Raw genomic sequence first — 20,478 nt, forward strand, 5'->3', positions numbered from 1 at the left:
TTGCGAATACTGACACAAAATAGCACGTGTCAGGAGAAGGCATAGAAAATAAAGTCTTACCAAATTTAAAAGGGTAACAAGAAATTCAGATGCCAATCACATCTCCTTATTCCATTTTTTTTTTTTTGAGAATTTCCTTATTCCATTTTATTAAACAATGGTAAATTCATTCTAAATTGGTAATGAAATAACGTATAGGCAAAGTGATGGAGGAAGATCAGACGACTGAGAAAAGGCGATGAGTGCGATAGTGATAGAAGACAAAAGGGGCCTCAGCCAGTCGTGCTTACAATTATAGAACTCAAATTTCATTTCGTTTTTGGTTTTCAGACGCTCATCATAACAAGTGATAGAGGGGAACCATTCAACAAATCCATTTGTCAAACATAATCTAATAATCGGATAGCATCTTTTAATCTTACAATTTTTATTCTAGCATTATCTCTAGTAACATCTCTACGGATTAAAGTCAAATGCGCACTGAGTTCTTACCTCTCGCCATAAATGCGTATTGAATTACTAACTCTCAGTCCAAAAGTCAAAATTAGAAGACGCGGACAAGCTTGCTCATGGGACAAGGAGTTCACCATCAGCTATGTTATATGTCGATTTGATTCCTCCGGTTTGGCTCTCTGAACCGGTAGAATCACGGTAGAGTAATTCGTTGTTGTCAAAAAAAAAAAAAGAAGATGCGGATTCAAAAGTTTCCAAATGAACTCGTTTACACATGTTAAACAAAACTACTAGACAGTAAAGAGTAAAACCTGTGCAAAAGTCATTTAGTATCTGAAGTTCCAAAGTATTTATGATAGTAGAGAAATTAGTCGGAGAGAAATACTCTGAGTTATTATGTTATCACACTTCTCAATTCTTCCACATGATTGTTCTGTTCATACGGAGTAGTGAAACAAACACAACCAGTTCATGCCTCCAAACGAATCCAAAACTAAAAGTCCAACATAAGATAAGGAGGTAAGCTCCAAAGGTAGACGGAACAAGACCTACAAATTTCTGCAAGGAACATAGAATCAAGAACAATGAGCAGAGCATGATCGCCTACTGTAATAACAGTTTGGCAAAAAATGAAGAAATGTAAAACAGTTTGGCAAAAAATGAAGAGATGTAAAACTCTTTACAACACGCGAATCAAATCAACAATTAGAAACCAACGAACTGAACAACAAAATAAAACCAAAAACACTAAGAGAAGTTCCACAACGGAAATCAAATCCAGAACAATGAGCTCAATCGGCTCATGAACACCAGAGTTTCGCAAAAGACCAAAGTTTCGTCGTGGAATTTTTTTGTAACTCTCTCTCTCAACTTTCTTGTCAGTGTCTTGTCTACTTCAGCACACCTAATGATCATGAGCTTTTTCCTGCAAAAGAAACACACACACACACAAAAAGTAAGACTTTAATTTGAAGTTAAAAGATATTTTTTTACTGCAGCAGAATCACAAATGATGGGACTTCTCATAATATGAAGATTTTACAGTGTACCAGTTCAGAGATCAGGGTTGCTTTTTTCTTTCTGTGCATGATTCTTAGACTAAGTAGTAGGACAAATAAATATTTTAGCTTACCCCAAAGTTTGCGCAACTTCATTGCTAATTGAGTAACAGCTCTTCTCACAGCAAGATTCGAAAAGCACATGCATGAAGTCTCTTGAACTGCAGACAACACTGGAGCTCTCTTTCTTGCTGTCAGATAATTAGCTCCAGTGACCTAGCTATTAAAATAGTGAAAGATTACTTCGTCGATCTTGGGTTTTGTTTTACAAAAAAAAAAAGATTGGTTGATTTGAAGATAATTCGATCCAATTAAGCTGGAGAAGTTTTGGTTCAGTTTCATTACCTTGCCAAAATAATGAAATAACTAAAATATGTTTATTCAGTAAGATCGTATCATCATTTCCCTCTTTTTTTTGGATAAACATATAAGCTAGATTTAGACAACAACACCGATTGATACTTTTATTGATCAATGAAGAACAATGAAGCAAAAGGAGTACGAACTTGCCGATTACACACACAAGCCCATAATCCATCATCATGAGAACGTTACGTTCATTATTTTAAACAATCCAAGAAAATTACAAACAGAAAAGCAATCACCAACTAAAAGGAAACAAAAAGATAAAGCAATAAGTTTAAGCAACTGTAAACCATATGATTTGTTTATTCTTTTAGGCATGTCCTTAGATATGTCGTAAGTGTTCAACTTACACGCATTTTATATCCTTTGGAGCTTTTTTGCCACAAAAAGCGAAGAGAGCCGTGATACTTGTGGGAAAATTAGGGACGAAGCTACGAATGCCTTCCTTGAGAGCGGTACAGAGACAGGCTACAGCCTCAAGGTCAGACAAGCCATCATGAATAAGCGAGCAGCATGGGGTTAGGACTCGGTCTCCGAAATTTAGCTGATCCTGTTTGATGATCCCATCAATGCAAGGTTTTAGTTGTAAGGCATTTTTAGGACAAGTGCCTTGTGCAGAAGTGTAAGAGAAGAAGATGAGGTTAATGAAAAGGAAGATTGCAAGAGAGGTTCTTGGAGACATTTGTTTATGTACCAGAAAAATTCTAAAACAAAAAGCTCAGGAAGTCGTAGCGTGTTTATATTCTTCGAGATGGGTGGAGATAAATGCTGGGTGTTTGGTGGGTATTTTATAGAATTTTTCATTAGGAGAGAAATGAAAAGATTTCTTGTTGATCTTCTACAAGAGATTAATTTTCTAATTTTCATTGGTCCTTATGTGAGATTATGCCTCTGCCTTAATAATGCTTTAGAATAATGGCGATATAAGTATGCTCTATGACAATGGAACGTGTTGAATGATGTTATTCAAAACTATTATAATTAGTCCATCCATACGGCACTTATATATATAAATAACTAGGTGATTCTCCTGTGCTCATGCACGGGAATAAATATTTACAAATAAGTACTTTACTTTGTTTATTTATATGTTTTAAGTAATCTTTTATTTATATGTATAAAAAATTGTATTAAATATCTTTATGTTTTAAGTATGATATTTTGTATTATTTCAAATTTTTTTTTTGAGTTGTATATAGACGGTTAAATTAATGATGATTTTCTCATTAGGTTAAAATTATCGTATTAGTAGGTAATTCAGTTTATCCTCTTATATTTGTAAATATATTTCATAAAATTTTGTATAATTTGATATATCTTATTTTAGAAAATAGAAAAAAGTAAATCAGATATTCACTAATAAACATAACTTGTAAAATATTGAAAATTTATTCACGTATATGAATATATGCAAAATAGATACGTCATAATAATTGGTTGATTTAGTTGTTCATATTTTGATTGATATCATTACTTGCATTTGGTATATTGGGCTATATCATTTTTTAATCATAATGTTTTGGTTATAATTAGACTAAAATAAAACGATTTTGCTAATTACATTATTTTTAGTTTACCTTAGGTTCATAAATATATTATGTATAATTTATATATGTTTTTGATAAAAATATAAGTCTATATTTTAAAATTTGATAGATAATTTATATATGTTTATGTATAATCAATCTTTTATATTCTAGAAATATTATTATCTTATAGAAAAATGTCTAAATTATTTTATTAATATTATAAATTTTCTTTTTCTTATAAATATTTTAATACAAATTTGATTTAACTGAACATTAAAATTAAGATAAAAACAATTTTGTTTATTTTGAATTATATTTAAGAATGTGCATGTATATATTTAAAATTATAATCTTAGGTAGATTTTTCTATCTATTTATTTTAATTAAATATATTAAATCAATATGTAAAATTGCTTTATTGTCAAAAATTAAAATTAAAAATATTTATAAAATCTGTAGATATATATAAGAAACTAATAATTTTACGATTTAATTTGATTTGATGATTTTTTTTTTATAATTTTCTAAAAATATGTATATATTTTTGAAATCTTTTTAATTTAAATGATAATCCGAAATTTGAAATGCCATAATTGAATATATTTATTTTAATGATGATTTATGAGTTATTACCATATTTTTAAAAAGTCCAAAATATAAATCGACAATAAATGTAATATATGAGTTATTACCACATTTTTAAAATTTTTACCAAAAATATAAATTAACATTAAATATAATTTTTCATGTCATATTAATCTTTAAAACATGTCATCAATTTTAGTAGCCATATCACAATTATTAATTTAGGTATTTTTCGTGCACCATGTGTAGTGATGAATTTTTTCAAAGTTAAATTTATATTTTCAAATGTAATTTATTAATATTATATATTTTATTATTTTTACCAATAATTAATATAAATATCATTAATTAAGCATAAAATTAAGAGAAAATATTTTTTTTTTATTTTAAATTATATTTAAGAAAATATATATGTATATATATAAAGTTAAAATCTAGATAAAAAAATTATTTATTTCATTTGGATAAGTGTATTAAATCAACTTGTACTAAATTACTAAAAAATCATATAAAATTATATAGTTATCAAAAATTAAAACTAAATAATATTTACATAATTTGTAGATATCTAAAAGAAACTAATGATATTACGATTTATTTTCTTTTTTAATTTAGAAAATTTAGAAACTTTTAGATAATAAAAATTTTATAATTATAAAAGTAAACTTATATAATATTTCGAAATTCTAAATGTTATATTTGAATATATTTATTTTAGTGATGATTTATGAGTTATTACCATATTCTACAAAGTTTACAAAAATATAAATCAATATTAAATGTAATATATGAGTTATTGCCATTTTTTACAAAAAAATTCAAAAATATATATCAGCATTAAATGTAATTGTCCATGTCATATTTAGCCATATGACATGTCATCAATTTAATAGACACGTCACAATTTTTTTTGTAAAAACGATTGTAGAGAAACATGTGGCAAATCACTTAATGTATAGGGAATTGCTAAATGAAGCCATCAACGAGATATTGTTTAGAAGTAATAATGCTTTAAACTAATGGTGATATAGTTTGCCCATGAGGCCATATGGATGTAAGCTCCAAAAAGTAGACACAACAAAAGGACAGCATCAGGTGAGATAGTGATACAAAATTTTCGAAACGAACATAGAATTAGAATCCAAGACAATGAACAGAGCAAAATATCCCCTCATGAACACCAGTTTGGCATAAACCCAAGAAATGAAACACTCTTTACACTACACGAATCAAATCATCGCTTAGAAACCAACGAGCAGAACAACACCAATCAAATCAAGAACATCGAGCTCAATCGGCTCACGAACGAACACCAGTTTAGCAGATACCAAAGAAATGAAATACACGTTCCAGCGTGGAAATTTCTTAAAAACTCTCTCTCTCTCTCACTGTGTTTTCTCTCAACTTTCTTGTCAGCGTCTTGTCTACTTCAGCACACCTAATGATCATGAGCACTTTCCTGCAAAAAAAAAAGAAACAAAAATAAGACTTTAATTTGAAGTTAAAAGATTTTTACTTACGGCAAACAGAACCACACATGATGGGCTGCAAACAGAACCACACATGATGGGACTTTTGATCATACGAAGATTTTACAATGTAACAGTTTAGAATCAATCTTGCAATTTTTTCAGTGCATGATTGTTAGACCAAGTGTTAGTGCAAGGAAATATTTTAGCTTACCCCAAAGTTTGCGCAACTTCATTGCTAATTGAGTAACAGCTCTTCTCTCAGCAAGATTCGAAAAGCCCATGCACGAAGTCTCCTGAATTGCAGACAACACTTGAGCTCTCTTTCTTGCTGATGGAATCAGATAATTAGCTCCATTTGTAGTGCTCAAGTCTGCAACCTATTATAAGAGAAAGATAGTGTGGATTTTCAGTAACTGTTTCCAGTATAAGCAGTAGTAGCAATTCAAGCATGATTTCAAGTCCAATAAACTTGCCTGATGCAGCCAAGGAAGTATTGAATTCATGAATCTTCGCTCGAGGAGGTAGGAGAGAAGTATACTCAGAAGCTCATTCACGGTATTTGGCGACAAACTGTCCAGCACGGGGCCGGTTCTGTCAAGAAGCTCAACAAGTGCTAGCTCATCACCACCAGAAAGCACTTCTACATACTCTGATTCAACCACATCTTCACATGAACCACCTGTTCCACTCATCACCTCTGCATAATGCTTTGTTACACTTTCAGAACTTTGCCGGGTCTGGCTCAGTGCTCGCCTTCCCTGTCCAATGTTGTTCCATATGTCTTCCCTTGTATGTTGTTGACCAGTCTCACCAAAAGCATTACTTCGCGTCTTTTCCATACCCTGTGGTTCATTAAGTTTGCTTCTTCCATGTGTTTTCTTCTCTCTTGTCACTGAGAACTTGGAAGATGATAATGTAGACTGCCGATTGCGGACATCTGTTGAGTTTCTCGAAGTGCAACTAGAGAGCCTCGGTGACACTGTACTACCTTGGTTTAGCTTCACAAAATTGGAGTTTGATATATCTGAATGCAAGGCAAAGTTTTGAGCGATCCCTTCCACTGCATATTCTAAGCTTACCACCTTAGATTGAAGAGCCGAAAAATTGTTCATTATTCCTGTTGAAAAGACCTACAAAACAGGAGGAGAACAACAAATTAGTTTGCACTCCATTGTGTCAAAAATCTAAATACAAAGCTGTTTTGAGAACTTGCATCTTCAAAATACAAAGTTAAAGACAATAGATTGCGAAAGAATATTCACTGACCTGTAGCTGATCTATCAGCCGTGACTGTTTATTCTCGATATCAGAGAGCTGTTTACGTACAGAAGCCATCTCATTTGCAATCTGAGCACAGCAGTCATGATTGATTTCAGAGCTTGACACTGTTACAGTGGAGTCAGTGCTTGTACGATTCTTCACTTTGGTTGAGAATTGTTGCTCCTCAGAGTAAGTCTCTTCAGCTGCGAACTGCTTACTCATTATGGCTGGATTCAGCATACCACTCGCCAGGAAACTGTTTGACGAAACAGTAACAGACTTGATATCGTCATTCTCGTTAACAGCGTCAGTTACATAACAATCTGCCTTATCTTCCATTGGGATGTACTCATATGTCACTTCTGGCGTGTTTGCAGCTTCTGCAAATGTTTTGGTGATGCAACTGCCCTCTGATTCTTCATTGTGAAGATTAACCTTGGAGATAACTGGAGATTCCGAGACAGCGATTTCGATGCGCCAATTATCTTGTTTAGTCTTTCGAGGGTCGTCATTGTAACGCGTAGGTGCATTCCTAGCAGAAAACGGGACCTTCTTCCTTGCCAAATCTGTTACATACTTGTTAGATGTAACATCCTTCGATTTAGAGTCACTAGTGCTGAATAGTTCACTGTCCCCTTGAGCTCCACTATAACTTTCTGTGATTACGAAACAGATTAACAGAGAGAGCATCTATAAGTCTATGAGAAGGAAGCAAATATGGAAAAATGCAAAAATATTTGAGGAAAGAAACCATTTTCTTAACTGACCTCTTAGGGAGGATACAGTTTCTGATGGCTCTTGACTATCAGAACCAGGGACAGCTTTCCAGTATTGTAATGCAAGAATAATTGAGTCCCTCACCGGTTTCACCTAAACAGAAAAGCTCAAAGTTAGATATTTCACTTCAAATATTATCATCTGTTAGAGAGTGAAATTTTAGACAAGAGTTCAAACTTTGTCAAAGCGACATGATTCAAGAGAGCTAATGCAAGAAGCCTTGAGAGGTCCAAGAAACTTTTCACCAGTAGCAGCTATTTCCATAAGTGCTACAGAGGCTGCCTTACGAGTTGTCCAATCTTTGTTTTTAAGCGCATCTTGAAAGCTACTCATTGCTGATAAAAGCACACTCTTCGTTGTCGCCCCACCAGCCTGGATCAGAATCAATTTCCCAAAACTTCCGTTATACAACAACATCTATAAAGCAAACATGAGAGATTAGTAGGCAACAACAAAACTCACCAGGATGATACTTCGGTTAAGCTCAATAACCGCCGGTTTCGCAACGAAATGCGAGCTATTAAGCAGCTTCACAGTTTTGGTAAGCATGCGTTGAATAATCGCAACGGGAGCCTCAGGACTAGTATCAATAACTCTCGCCAAGCACAAAGCCGCACCCGACTGCACATACTTATTCTGATCACCAATAGCTTCGAAAAGCGGTTTCACCAATGAAACAAACACACCGTAGCTCCCGTCTTCGTAGCAGCTCATCTTCGAAGCCAAAACGCCCATCGTCTCGATACACGCGTCTCTCACAACGGAGTCCTGATCCTTGAGCCTCTTCACAACGCTAGAGACCATCTTGGCGAGATACGGCGCGACGAGGCCGTGATGAAACCTAGCCAGAGTAGCGATCAGCCTGATACACTCCTTGCGAACGGCGCTCTTCTGCTCGGAGTCGGTGTCGAGTATGCAGGAGAGGAAGCAAGAGATCTTGTCAGGCGCGAGGTGCTCGACCGTGTTCTCCAGCTCGTCGACTCCTCTCTGGTGCGTATCTCTATCCGCGAGCTTGTTTAAGGCAGTTACGACTTTCTTCTTCAGCTCGAAGATGACTTGCTGTGGATTCGCCGCCTTCGTGTTTCCTCCTCCTCCTCTCCCTTTCGCCTGCATGCTAATCGTCTTCATGTTTTGAGATCTCGAAGATCTGCTAGTTGAATCTCAACACCTGCGAGAAGGAAGCATGTGAGTTAGTTAGTTAGTTATTTTGGTGAATATGAGCAACGAAGATCCTCGCATCAATCAATACATGAAAGATTAGGCGAATCATATCAATTTCGTGAGACAATAACACGCCGAGCAGATCATGATTTTCCCTAAATAGATTCAGTGTAGTGTTTAAATTTGGAAAGAAGTACTAAGTCGAGCTTAAACATTCCTAAACGAAGAAGATTCGATCAATCTAGGATTCGCTACATTCTCAGGGAAGTACGAAGGAAGAGAATAATAGCGGAAGCATACTCTGAAAGCAATCACGAGGAAGATGGTGGTGGTGGTGGTGAGCGAAAGGAGTGAGAAGCCATGGAGGTAGAAATGCGATTCAGTTATTCTGTTAGGTTTCCAAAAAATGATGGGAGTAAAAATCTCTCTCAGAGGTAGTGGAGAGAGTTGATGATGTCTTTCACGGAGCCCAGAGTGGGGGAAGAGGAGTGTGAGGCGCGTGTGGTTCAGTTGCCATTGGTCAGCGTGTATTTAAATTTAATTTTAAGTTTTTGAATCTCGCGCTTGCTAGGTTTTTCGAATTTTGTTTTGTGGGGTCCGCTTGATTGGAAATTTAAATGTTTGAACACCAAAAGAGGAAAAAGGTTGACTGTAATAACTTTCGAGCTGGGCCTTTGTGGGCCGGGTATGTTCTGATCGGGTACTGTCACCATCGCAGGGCCGTTTTACCGCATTTATTCCCTTATTTGTATTGTGCAAGGCCACTGTTACTGTGATGACTTCCATAGGCTGACAGATATTCAAAGATCATGTGTCGCTGCCGTGATGAATTTACGAAATCAAAGATCATGTGTCGCTTACTGTCAGTTTATCACAGACGTTTACTGTAGATAGTGTTACAAATTTTTTGAAATAGTGTAACCAGAGATTGAAATGCCAATAAACATCTCTATTTCATTGTAAAAAACGTTCGTTTAATTGCTACAAGTGTTTAGGCAAAACTATGGGAGGGGCAGATCAAAAAAACTATTGAATGCGTTGCTGGCGAGTGTATTCCCAGAGAGCAATGGCGCCGCTGACATGAACGTTGAGGGACCTAACAACTCCTAGTTGTGGTATCTCCACACAAGCGTCTAATATATGGATTATATCTACAGGTATGCCTTCCTTTTCTCGACCCAGCACCAAAACCTTTCCAAACAACAACAACAGACACAAACATTGATCCACTTGGTTCCAACAGGAAAGTGAGAATAGAAAAACAAAATTCTTCTTGTTTTTGCTCATGAACTTACCGTCTTCTTTGGGAACTGATATTTGTCCAGAGAAACACTATTAGCTGTCTGCTCCAGTCCCAAGATTGAGAACCCTTCTCGTTTCTTTTTCTCCAAGAATAGTTTTAAGCTGTTCACCGGAACTTCAACGATTGGAACCCATTTCTCAGCAGTCACGCTGCATAAAAGATATAGAGAAAAACTCTTAATTAAGCAGGAAGGTTAGCTATTTGAGCTGCAAACTAGGTGTGATGAGTCAAGTCCAATGTTTTCATATTTATTGAGAGCTCTCAAAGGACAGATTATCAAATTTACTGATCCATGTACCATAGCAGATCCAACAACAGCATGAACTTGTGATGTCTTTGAGATTTTCGATATACATGAGCACTTCAAAATATAAAACCTTACCTGATTAGTTGGAACTGTTTGTCGTGTATTATGCTTGCATCTCCAACGACAAGACCTGACGCTTTAAATATCTGGAAATTTTGCAGAGAGTGACTTTGTTAACACAATTAGATACAAGAAGCACACGACACATAACTTTTCTTCTCTTCCTATAATTGTCGAAAATGGAAAGAACGAGGGGTCGTTATACCTCGCATGTCCGGGCTAATCCAGCAAGATTAGGAATACGATCAACCAATGAAGCCACAAGGATCAAACTCTGTCGCCCAGATTTCAACCTCTCCACCTCCATACTTCTAGATCGTAAGAGCTGACTCACGAGCTCGTCTTCTTTCTCCATTTCTGAAATGTTACTAACCGTGTTGGTATGGTGTGCATAGAAGCTGTACTGTACAACATAACCGTGAGAAATAGACAGGTACATAAAAAAAATATGCATACCGAAGAGACGCTTGTAAGTTTCCCCGTTTTGGAGCACAGAAGTTGTTGAACTAGCATCTTGCTTCTCATGTTTAGACAGAGTGATCTTCTTCTGGAAGTCCAATGAAGATGGTTCAGGAAGCCTTTCTTCATCTGATGTGGAAGTGATCACCCGACGGTTGGTTTCTTCTTCAATCTTGAAGCCTTCATTCTTAATGGTAACAATGTCCTTTGCCATGGAAGCACGGAGATCTTCCCTAACATCCTGCAAGACTTTCAAGTTAAGACAGAGAGACAGAAACACATATAAAAAGAAAAATATTCAATGTCTATGTGCTTACATTCAGAAAAGAAATCACGTTATCCATGAGGCATGTTGGAACACATTCAAACTCACTTTCCTGCACCACCACCACAAAATATAATAATAATCTTAGTAATGTAATAACTTGGCTGTTTGATTACTTGGTGCGTGAAGAATCAATTGAAGATTTTATTGGTTACCTCAACACGATTGACAAAAACACCAGACGGAGTAGCAGATGTGGTGGGATCATAGGCATCAAGATATCCTTCCATTGATGATCGCAATCTAGACCAGGAAAAAAAGAAAATTCACAGCTGAATGTGTGTAATAATAAACCAAAACCCTACAAGATGGCTTTGTCCATAAGACTAAGTTCGTTTTTGACCAATATAAAAAATTATAATCATACTGAGTAGAGCAACACACCTCGAACAATCAGGATTCTTGTCCAGGTAAGACTTCAAATTCTCAAAAGAGAGTTTCTCCAACGATATTGTCTGAGAGGAAGTGGACTCCACGGGGGGAAACAGTCTAAAGAGTACCCGATGCACTAATAACTGCGCCCAACCCGAAAAGAAAATGGAACAAGATTAATATACAGCCAACATTTACCAAAAGAAGACAGATGAATACAATAAAAGACCAACCTGAGTGAAACCACGTAAGCTGTGATGATGAGAAGTTAATAACGGAATTATTGGTGGAAGAAGTTCTCTCAAATTTGTCTGTTGAGCTGTCTTTTCGGCATGAAGGATGACATTGGCTGCAATGAAGACATAGGACGAGAGAGCTTGCTGCATATTTACAGTACAACATCTATCAATATATTAAACTGAGAAACTTCTACATAGTATTTTCATTTTAGTAGTACTAGAACGTCTAATGTGTATCTTGCACATGATTTACCTGAGCTTTAGTGTCATAATTTTGCAATATAGGAACTAACTGCTCTTTAACCTGTGATCCAACAATCAAGTAAGCATAAATCCATAGTCAGAGTTCGGTTACAGATTTGTTATTAGAAAGATTATTACCAATGGTGGGAACTTCAGGTAAATGTTTATGGCAAATGTTTCCAGGTATTGTCGAACAGCAGGCAGGTTATTTCTCTGCAAGCAATCAAACACATAAATAATCAGCTTCAATTTTATCACTGACACGTGGATAGTCAACAAGGCAGGCTATCTTTTCCTAAACTTACATATAAGCATATGTGCACACTGTCCATGACTTGGCCAACAATGTCATTGCTGACAAATCGCGACATAATGCATATCATCTGCCAAGCGCGTATTTTCCGTCTATGGATCTGTTACAGAGAGAGCAGACATTACAGTCAATTGTGGTACCCATCTAAGAACTTAATGAAGGAAAAGAAATGAAAAGGATGCAACTCTTACAGCACTATACTTCTTGTAAAGCTCCTTTGCCAAGTCTTTATCATGCACCTGTATCCTCAAAAAAATGGATTCATCAGTACATATCATTTATTAATCAGAGTATCAGACAATAAGACTTGGCAAACAATAAGTACCGCCGCATCAAGAAGCTCCAATAGGAACAACTTTCCAGCCACAATAGCATCCAGATAATCCTTATTTTGACATGCTGGTTCGGCCATAGTGGCCAAATCAGCCAGCTTCTGAAACAGACCAGCTACTGACACACGTGCATACAACTCCGTGTTGATAAAAACCTGAGAGAAATGCAGGACATGTCACTTTGCTCGGCCAAATTAATTGATACCATTATCTGCTAAAACTGGCTCTTACTTCTGTCAGTTCTGGGTCTGGGTTTTTTGCCAGTAATGATACTTCAGTTCTTGCATCATTATTGTCAGATAACTCAGCTTCAAAATCCTCATCAAATGCAACTAAAATATCATAAAGTTAAAGGATAAGCAATTCAATATCATAGCCAACGCAATGATGGCTTGATAGAAATAATAAGATATTACAGAGTACAGACCAGAGCCATAGAGAGTCAGAAGCTTCAATTCTTTAATGTAGTACTTTATCGTCCTAGGGTACATGAGCCACAGTCCTGTTAGGTGCAAGGCCGCAAGACGAATCGTGCGTGGACTTTTCTGACCTTCCTCAAGAACTTTTTCAACAAACTGAGAAACAAGAGATTGCCAATAAAAGACTCATTTTCTCTTTTGTTCCTTCGAAACATTTAATTAGGAAGGATAGATATGCATACCCACTTCAGCGGACCATCTCCATCTTCAGCTACGTGCATGTCTTTATTACTAAACAAAGAAGAATGCAACACAGAAGACAAAAGCGCAGCAATGGGTGCAACCCTTCTCTTCTTGCAGCTGATATGCAATATCCAACATGATTTGACCAGCTGCCACATCGTCTGCTTGCAAGGCATCACAAGAAATGAGATATAGATTAATAATTTGAAAAGGATAAAAGAAAAAAAAAATCAAATCTGTTTAAAACCCATTACAAAACCTGAGTATCCACACCCGTGAAACCATCCAAAGATGACTTCCCAGACGCAAGTATCCCCAAAGCGAGTCTGACAGATTTCAGCATAGGCAAAGCAGAACCTTCCCCAGCATTTTCAAGGCTGCCAAATCGTAAAGGGAAGTTAGAGGCCAAAGAATGAGAAGTATGAATGTATGATAAAGTTCACACCACTAGACTCACTAGATAAAGAAAAGTTTATATGGTACTCATGTATCTATGATATTTTTTGTATCTGCTAGCAACTGCTAGGAGAATAAATTTGAATATATCACATCTCACCTCTCTACAATATCATAAAAGATGCTTTTAACTGTATCATCTGAGAAGAAAGACGTTCTATCCCCTGGAATACGTCTGACATCAAGAACATGCATGACTGATAATAGATACTCCACACAAAGCCACTGAATCAAGAACATTACGGTCAGTATATTTCTTTAGCTCTCCAAGCAAAAGGTCATTGATAAGAAGATCTTGTGACATGTATAATTCCACTGGTAAAGGACCATAGCTTTATCAAATAGAATAAAAATATGTGTTACCTTCCAGCTAAGCAGAACTGCCCTTCTACTTCTTGCCAGAAGTCCTGCTGTGAGAAGATGGTTAATGTTGTGGAGGAAAGCCGGAACTGAAGCTTGTAACCAATATTCACCATCCACCATGTCTAATAATGTATTATCGTTTTCTAAAAGGTTGAAAGCTCTAGCTGAGCACAAGGACACAAATGCATTCAGTACAGCAGCTAGCGCTTCAAATGCTGCAAGACAGACCTCGGCTTCGGCCTGGTCAGATACATTCATCGTGAATTAGTATAGAAACTTCAGAGATTCACACAGTTCAGGCATTCCATCAAACCGGAGAACTCGGAAGAAGGCATTACCTCAGAGTTACAATTTTGAGATGATAGTGTATGATGGACGAACTTCCAAAAGAACGCCAGTGCTAATTTGAGTTCATTAACTCCACTAGTGACTTGACCACAGTGTGACGAGATCAACCCAATGATTTTCACCGACGTTACCTGCTCATCATAAAACACTGAGATGAATCTCTTTTCAACGTTGTAGGGCTTATGGAAACTTGTATGTAATTGTCCGAAGAAAACAAGAAAAGAAATCATACAGCTTCTAGTACAGCTGTTGTAGTAGGAACGGATAGCCGTCGTTGACTTGGACCCCCTAGTTTTCCTATGATAGAACCAGACAGAACACCATTCTCCACAGTAGTGTGAGACCAGAATATTGAACAAGATGAATCAGCAAATGAAATCAGCTGCTTCTGTATTGTCAAGCCAGGAAGAAAAAAAATCATAGTAAGCCAAGTTAATGTGAAGATCATTATATCATCGTCTGTCAAGAAAATGGTTTACCAGTATCGATAAGAGAACAGCAGCAAACTTTTCATTAATAACTGAAGCACTGCCAACGATCTGCTGCTTGCCATTTTCCTCAACAGAACCAATACACGACTTGCTCTTCACCGAAGAATTAAGCTCAGAGACCTCATCTTGCATGTTCTGGAGCTCTAGGAGCATACTCAGAATAAAGATTAAAAACTTCGCAGGTGCTCGTTCTAAATGGTTCTTCTCTTGGAAAAGATTAACGCCGCTATTTTGCACAAACTGCAGAGTTACAGAGGATTGTCAAATTAGCAACCCGCTACAACTGAAAAAAATCCAATGTGGAAAATAAATTTTAGCTGATTAAGTCAAACCATTATGATATCGGCGAGATGTTCTTCATCATTAATTGTGAGGAAAAAGACTCTTGCCCATCGTTTTGTTTGGGATTCCCATGCTTCCAAGTCTTCGTCATCATAACCCTCAACATGATCACTGACAAATTCTTTCAGATACTCATAAAGGCTCGCTAGAAGACGAGTGCCATCAGTACATAAACTGTTGGAAGTGTTTCTGTTGCACCCCTTGAGCCATTCTAGCATCGTTTTCCGCAATGAACCTAACATGAAAGAAAGCAAAGGATGTTAGATGATGAATTTGCATTTTAACCTCCGTATGTAAAATGTCTCACGCTCACCATTATGGTCAGTAAACTCCCGGGGAATTGCTGAAACAAACTGCAATAGTGTTCCAAGAGGAACTTCACAAGGGTTCACCACTGAAGCAGCAGTTTCCAACACTTTTTGACAAACTAGGAAATGGGGGGAAAAAACACAATTCAAAGATTTAGTTCTAGTATGGTTAAATTACTTATATACCACGAGGGAACGCCCAAAAATAATAATCATACATATGATTAAGTCGGTCAAGCTAATTGATTACGGACCTCGAGTACGGTACTTGTGATTAAAATGTTGTCTGCTGCTCTCTGCAACAAACTTCAAGACATCCAGTATATGTGACATCTCATCTTGACTTAAATGTCCACTAGAAGGTTCTAGGGGAGTCCCAGAGAGATGCTCCATTTCCTTGTTCCCATATCCTCCAACCACATATGCTGTAGACACAATGCATTGTGCGAGAGCCATAAATCCAGCCCTACCAAAAGACTGTTTCTTTGCAAGAGATGCCAAGTTGATCAAAAATCCAATCCGATTCCTGCGAAGCGAATAAACAATTAGAAAAGTATAACAATAAAACTCAACGATTTAATAATTTTGCAGACCCCCGAGAATATATCTATATCAAAGAAACTCTAGCAAGAGCATAAATAATATGATATATGACATAAAACACAGTGACACCTTACCTTGGGTTAAGGCAACTTGTGTACGCACACACATATTGAGCTGCACCTTCAATTGTTCTTGAGGTATATACTCCTTTCAGTCCTGGGAGAGTAAAATAAGCAACAAACAGTTCCAGTTACTACTTCACCAGAATGACAGTAAAAAACAATTTATGAAAGTTATTGGAATACATTTCTCCAAGAAGCACCTACCGAAATCCTTGTGATGTGTAGAATCATTCAACGCCTCTATGAAAGGCCCAAGAACGAAGGTCTGGGACATTGATTGTGTACATGTTTTGTATCTTCTCCATTCAATCCCCATAAAAGACTCCATGACCGTGCACCTGACTACAATTTTAGAATAGATGAATCAGCCAAAGAACTGAAATGAAATGCAGATCTGGATCGGTCATAATGTGTTGCCAACAAGGATACTGTAATTTAAGTACACAACAATACCTAGAGGATTATCATGACTAAAGCCTCGATTCCAAAGAACCTCTAACCAATTAAATATTTCAGTTTCTTCATCTGGAGTTTCTTCATATCTGAAAGATGATTTGATTAACAAATCAATCTGCGAGGTGAATTAGAAAACAATGAGTAAAGGAGACAAAGCATCAAGAGCAGAAAATTAAGGAAGAAACAACTGACCTGGTTACTCCACACAGCTTCTACGAGATGAGTGCCGTACTCGTCAAGCATCTCATAAAGGAGCACAAAAGCTTGCCACTGCTGCTGCTGACTAGTCAAAGCAGATTCAACAGAGCCATACAATTCTCCCACACCCAGTGACTTGGCTTCCTTTTCTGCCCACATCTCCTTCTTCGACAAAGCACGATGAACTGAGTTCCCTTCTGGCTTCTTCTCAGAACTCGCCTTACTCACTTCGCTTATAGATAAAACTGATTTCAGTATATGCAATGACTGCTTCCTCACTAAGCTCTCATCAAAAACCTGAAAGGTTAAGTATTTTTTTTACACTCATGGATCATCATATAGTAGAAACGGGAGAATCTATAAGAACAGCGAGTACTTTTGCCATACCAAGCCTTTCTTGATTTCTTCCCAAAACTCTTGTTCGGACCTAAAGTCAAACTCGACATCGTCTTTTTCTGAGACATAACTTTCTGTTCCGTCCGTCCGAGAGTCAGAAGAAAGACACAGAGAGAGAACACTGTAAGCATCCCTTCTCTCTATTGATCCAACCGAGAAGAGCTTCTTGCAGCATTCCCAAATCCTTTTCTTGAAGCCATTCCTGGAGTTTTTTACAGCTTTAAAAAAATCATAACAAGATAAAAAAAGATAAACTAACCTTGAAAGTATGTACACATTCTTCTTTCATTGACCTTACCTTGAAAGTATGTACACATTTCCTTGAAGTGAGATCTTCAGAGAAGACTGAGAAGAGAATGCCTTGAAAATAGCAGGGAGGAGGAAACTAACAGCACATGAACGATGCTCAACACTTTGTGACAAGAGCCTCTCAGTGGTATTACACAGATCCCACAGCATACCAGCTGCAAAATTCTCAACCTTTGGAGCTGCTTGGTCACTTTGAAAAGCAGCGTTCAGAATCAGATTCAAAAGATGGCACGATAGTGGGATCGGAAATGACTCAGACAAAGATCCAATGTAGTTTCCATCCATATTATCTGTACTCAGAGAGCCACCAAGCAACAACTCTCCCCATCTAATGAAATCTGATTCTTCGTGTTGAATCATTCCCATCGAAACACCAACTGATCTCAGTAAAAAAGGCACCAAACTCACTTCCAATACAACCAACGCACTTGTCTCGATCACAACATCAAAGAACGATTGTACAATCTGATACAGTCAAAGAAAAAGACGATCAAATAAGCTCAAGGATAGATGTGACTTTGTGGGCTTAATCAATAGACAGCAGGAGGAGGAAGATGTCACCTTATTAAGCATATCCAAGTCATAAGCACGAACCATCTTCATAAGTGGAACAAACACACTCCACACAAACAACTGCAACGCATTATGATTATCCTCAGTACCAAACCCTGACTCAAACCACACAAAGCAACCCCTCAATTAGTTAATTCTTGAAATCTCTAACAAGATTTCAAATTTTTCGAAACTCACCAAAACTCTTTAGTAGATGACAAAGACCAGCAACCAACGAAGCAATGTGGTTGCAATCATCAGGAGTGAATCTCTTGTCGCCACTATTCGTGTCCTATTACAAAAAAAACATTGAAGCCTTTTACCAATCATGGACAAGAAACTACATTGAAGAAAGATCATCATCACCTCCACGCGAAAAGGCAACTCTTTGATGAGTGATTCGAAGAGGGAGGAGGGAGAGACGCCTGTGGAGCTTAGGACACAGTCGAGAAAAGCAGGAACAGCTGTTGGAGGAACTTGTTTGAAGCTCTGAGACAGTGAAGTAATCACAGAGGAACCCATTCGCTCGAACTTCCTAAAACAATGACTGCTGGCAGCCAGGAAGATAGATATCAGAAAGACGTAAACGAATTTGAAATTTAGTTTTTTTCCGACAAATCCCTCTCTTAAACCCTAGTTAGTACATAGATGGGGACAGAAATTTCAGACAGATCCCTCTACTTCTTTTGCATATATCGCCTAATTGATTGGTGGCGTTTTATTAGTTTGGGCTTAATTCGGCTGTTGTTGGGCCTCGGGAAAAGGTTCGTGGAGAGCCTCTTATTTGCCCAAAAAAAAAGAGTTCCGGATCTGTTTATTGATTTCTATCGGATGAAATATATAATAATGGAGTGTCTTCAATGTCTGAAATATTCTCCACCCAGCTATATGTGCTCCGTAAGCATGTACCGTCCTTTACCCTTAACGGTAGGAGCCTTGTCGTTTTATCTCATGACAATCAATTCATGCCCTGAGAAAACTATATACCTGTAATTTAAAAATAATTCAAATACTATAAAACATTGTTAACCTTTCAAGTGTTCAATGGATTTGAACACTAGAAGGCTAATTTTTTAAGTAACCGTTTTTACATTGAAGATTTTTTCTGAATATATACATTGAAGATTTAAACATTTATGGATCGATTTCAGTCTTGTATGGTTTTCTTTTTGGCCGGCCTGTATTTTTATAGTAATTCTATTTCTGATTATTCATTTATTCATTTTGTAAATTCATATGGATATGATCCAGTGACATACTTTGTGTATAAATCCTATCCGAACCTAATCTGAATCTTCAAAACTCCAAAACTAATTTAAACATTTATTAGATAGTTTACAGGTTTTAGTCACTACACCAGTTTGATTTGTTTTACAAGAATCAAATGATTTTGTACCAAGTAAAAGATCAGAGCTAGTCTCGTGTCTGATTCGTATCGTTCACAAATTAAAATAGTAAAAAGCTGCTAAAATCAATAATATACTGAGATTAGATTTAAAAAATTTAAATATAAAAGCCCTTTAAAAGGAAATCAATAATCTATTGAGAAGGAAAAGAAAGAAAAAAAAAAAAAAGAACAAAAAAACACACGCAAAATGAAAGAAGAGAGCTGACCACCAACACGCAAAGTCTCAAGAAACACCACATTACGACCAGTCGAAGAAATATGATGTTTCCTGAATTTAGTATTGGTATATTTTATTTTTGTAAACTTAGTAGTTAGTACTGGTGTAGTAGTATAAAATATCTTAAAATATTACTATATACAAGGTTTCGTATATTCCGAATATTCCTGGTGAGGTGCCATTTTAACTTTTTGACTATTAAAATGGGTGTATCTTTGAATTTTCCGGATGCGAAAGAATTTATATTTGAATAACTGAACTTTTGAATTTCTTGTGTGTTTTTTTTTCTTTTGTTTTTTACACAATTAATAAATTCGTGTATGCTAACGTAATTATTTAGAAAAAAAAATATACTTAATTTTGAAAAAAGACAGAGAAGAAAACAGAATGAAAAGTAACAGAAATGAAATAGGTGTGTTCAGGTAGGGGTCCAACTGAAACACACACGAAGGATCTATTAACTTCCAAAACTGACTCGTCTTCCACGCGCTTACGACCTTCCCACGTGCGGCATCCCGTTTTATAAAGCCAGCCGCTACTTCTTTTTTTAAGATGGCAAAAAAAAAAAAACTTTCTCAATTCTTCCAAAACAAAAAACAAAAAAAAAACGTAAAATTGATTATCAACCGTTAGATTATTCATATTGCCATCAACGCCAACCAACCGCTACACAGATCATCTGCCTTCTCTCTT

The 20,478-nt window shown here is 36.5% G+C and overlaps 2 protein-coding genes and 1 long non-coding RNA gene across 3 annotated transcripts; all 3 read right to left on the reverse strand.

Annotated features, from left to right (window-relative positions):
* Positions 1 to 1,010: 1,010 nt before the first annotated feature.
* On the reverse strand, positions 1,011 to 2,731 carry LOC108836337 (uncharacterized). The gene is made up of 3 exons (XR_001947106.2): positions 2,228 to 2,731; positions 1,586 to 1,731; positions 1,011 to 1,378 (listed from the first exon to the last, which is right to left on the reverse strand). It is a non-coding gene; the product is annotated as an uncharacterized LOC108836337 (long non-coding RNA).
* Positions 2,732 to 5,073: 2,342 nt separating this feature from the next.
* Positions 5,074 to 9,161, reverse strand: LOC108843518 (TORTIFOLIA1-like protein 2). Its single transcript, XM_018616732.2, has 8 exons — positions 8,962 to 9,161; positions 7,963 to 8,668; positions 7,678 to 7,872; positions 7,491 to 7,593; positions 6,730 to 7,379; positions 5,937 to 6,593; positions 5,675 to 5,840; positions 5,074 to 5,450 (listed from the first exon to the last, which is right to left on the reverse strand). The coding sequence occupies exons 2-8, from the start codon at positions 8,626 to 8,628 to the stop codon at positions 5,437 to 5,439; spliced, it is 2,451 nt and encodes an 816-aa protein (XP_018472234.2). The 5' UTR covers positions 8,629 to 8,668; positions 8,962 to 9,161; the 3' UTR covers positions 5,074 to 5,436.
* A 428-nt stretch (positions 9,162 to 9,589) lies between these two features.
* On the reverse strand, positions 9,590 to 18,823 carry LOC108843133 (uncharacterized). The gene is made up of 35 exons (XM_018616236.2): positions 18,527 to 18,823; positions 18,359 to 18,452; positions 18,170 to 18,276; positions 17,598 to 18,073; positions 17,291 to 17,501; positions 16,898 to 17,200; positions 16,703 to 16,820; positions 16,454 to 16,591; positions 16,262 to 16,343; positions 15,839 to 16,110; positions 15,590 to 15,703; positions 15,267 to 15,511; positions 14,923 to 15,174; positions 14,676 to 14,831; positions 14,434 to 14,574; positions 14,096 to 14,335; positions 13,833 to 13,957; positions 13,536 to 13,653; positions 13,276 to 13,437; positions 13,042 to 13,189; positions 12,846 to 12,946; positions 12,608 to 12,769; positions 12,474 to 12,521; positions 12,275 to 12,382; positions 12,108 to 12,182; positions 11,980 to 12,030; positions 11,721 to 11,867; positions 11,500 to 11,630; positions 11,271 to 11,358; positions 11,108 to 11,167; positions 10,788 to 11,031; positions 10,537 to 10,688; positions 10,347 to 10,417; positions 9,957 to 10,113; positions 9,590 to 9,852 (listed from the first exon to the last, which is right to left on the reverse strand). Exons 1-35 carry the CDS (start codon positions 18,680 to 18,682, stop codon positions 9,688 to 9,690), a joined length of 5,418 nt encoding a protein of 1,805 aa, XP_018471738.2. The 5' UTR covers positions 18,683 to 18,823; the 3' UTR covers positions 9,590 to 9,687.
* Positions 18,824 to 20,478: the final 1,655 nt, after the last annotated feature.

Source organism: Raphanus sativus, chromosome 2, assembly GCF_000801105.2.
Source record: "Raphanus sativus cultivar WK10039 chromosome 2, ASM80110v3, whole genome shotgun sequence".
In the NCBI taxonomy this organism is placed as follows: Eukaryota; Viridiplantae; Streptophyta; class Magnoliopsida; order Brassicales; family Brassicaceae; genus Raphanus; species Raphanus sativus.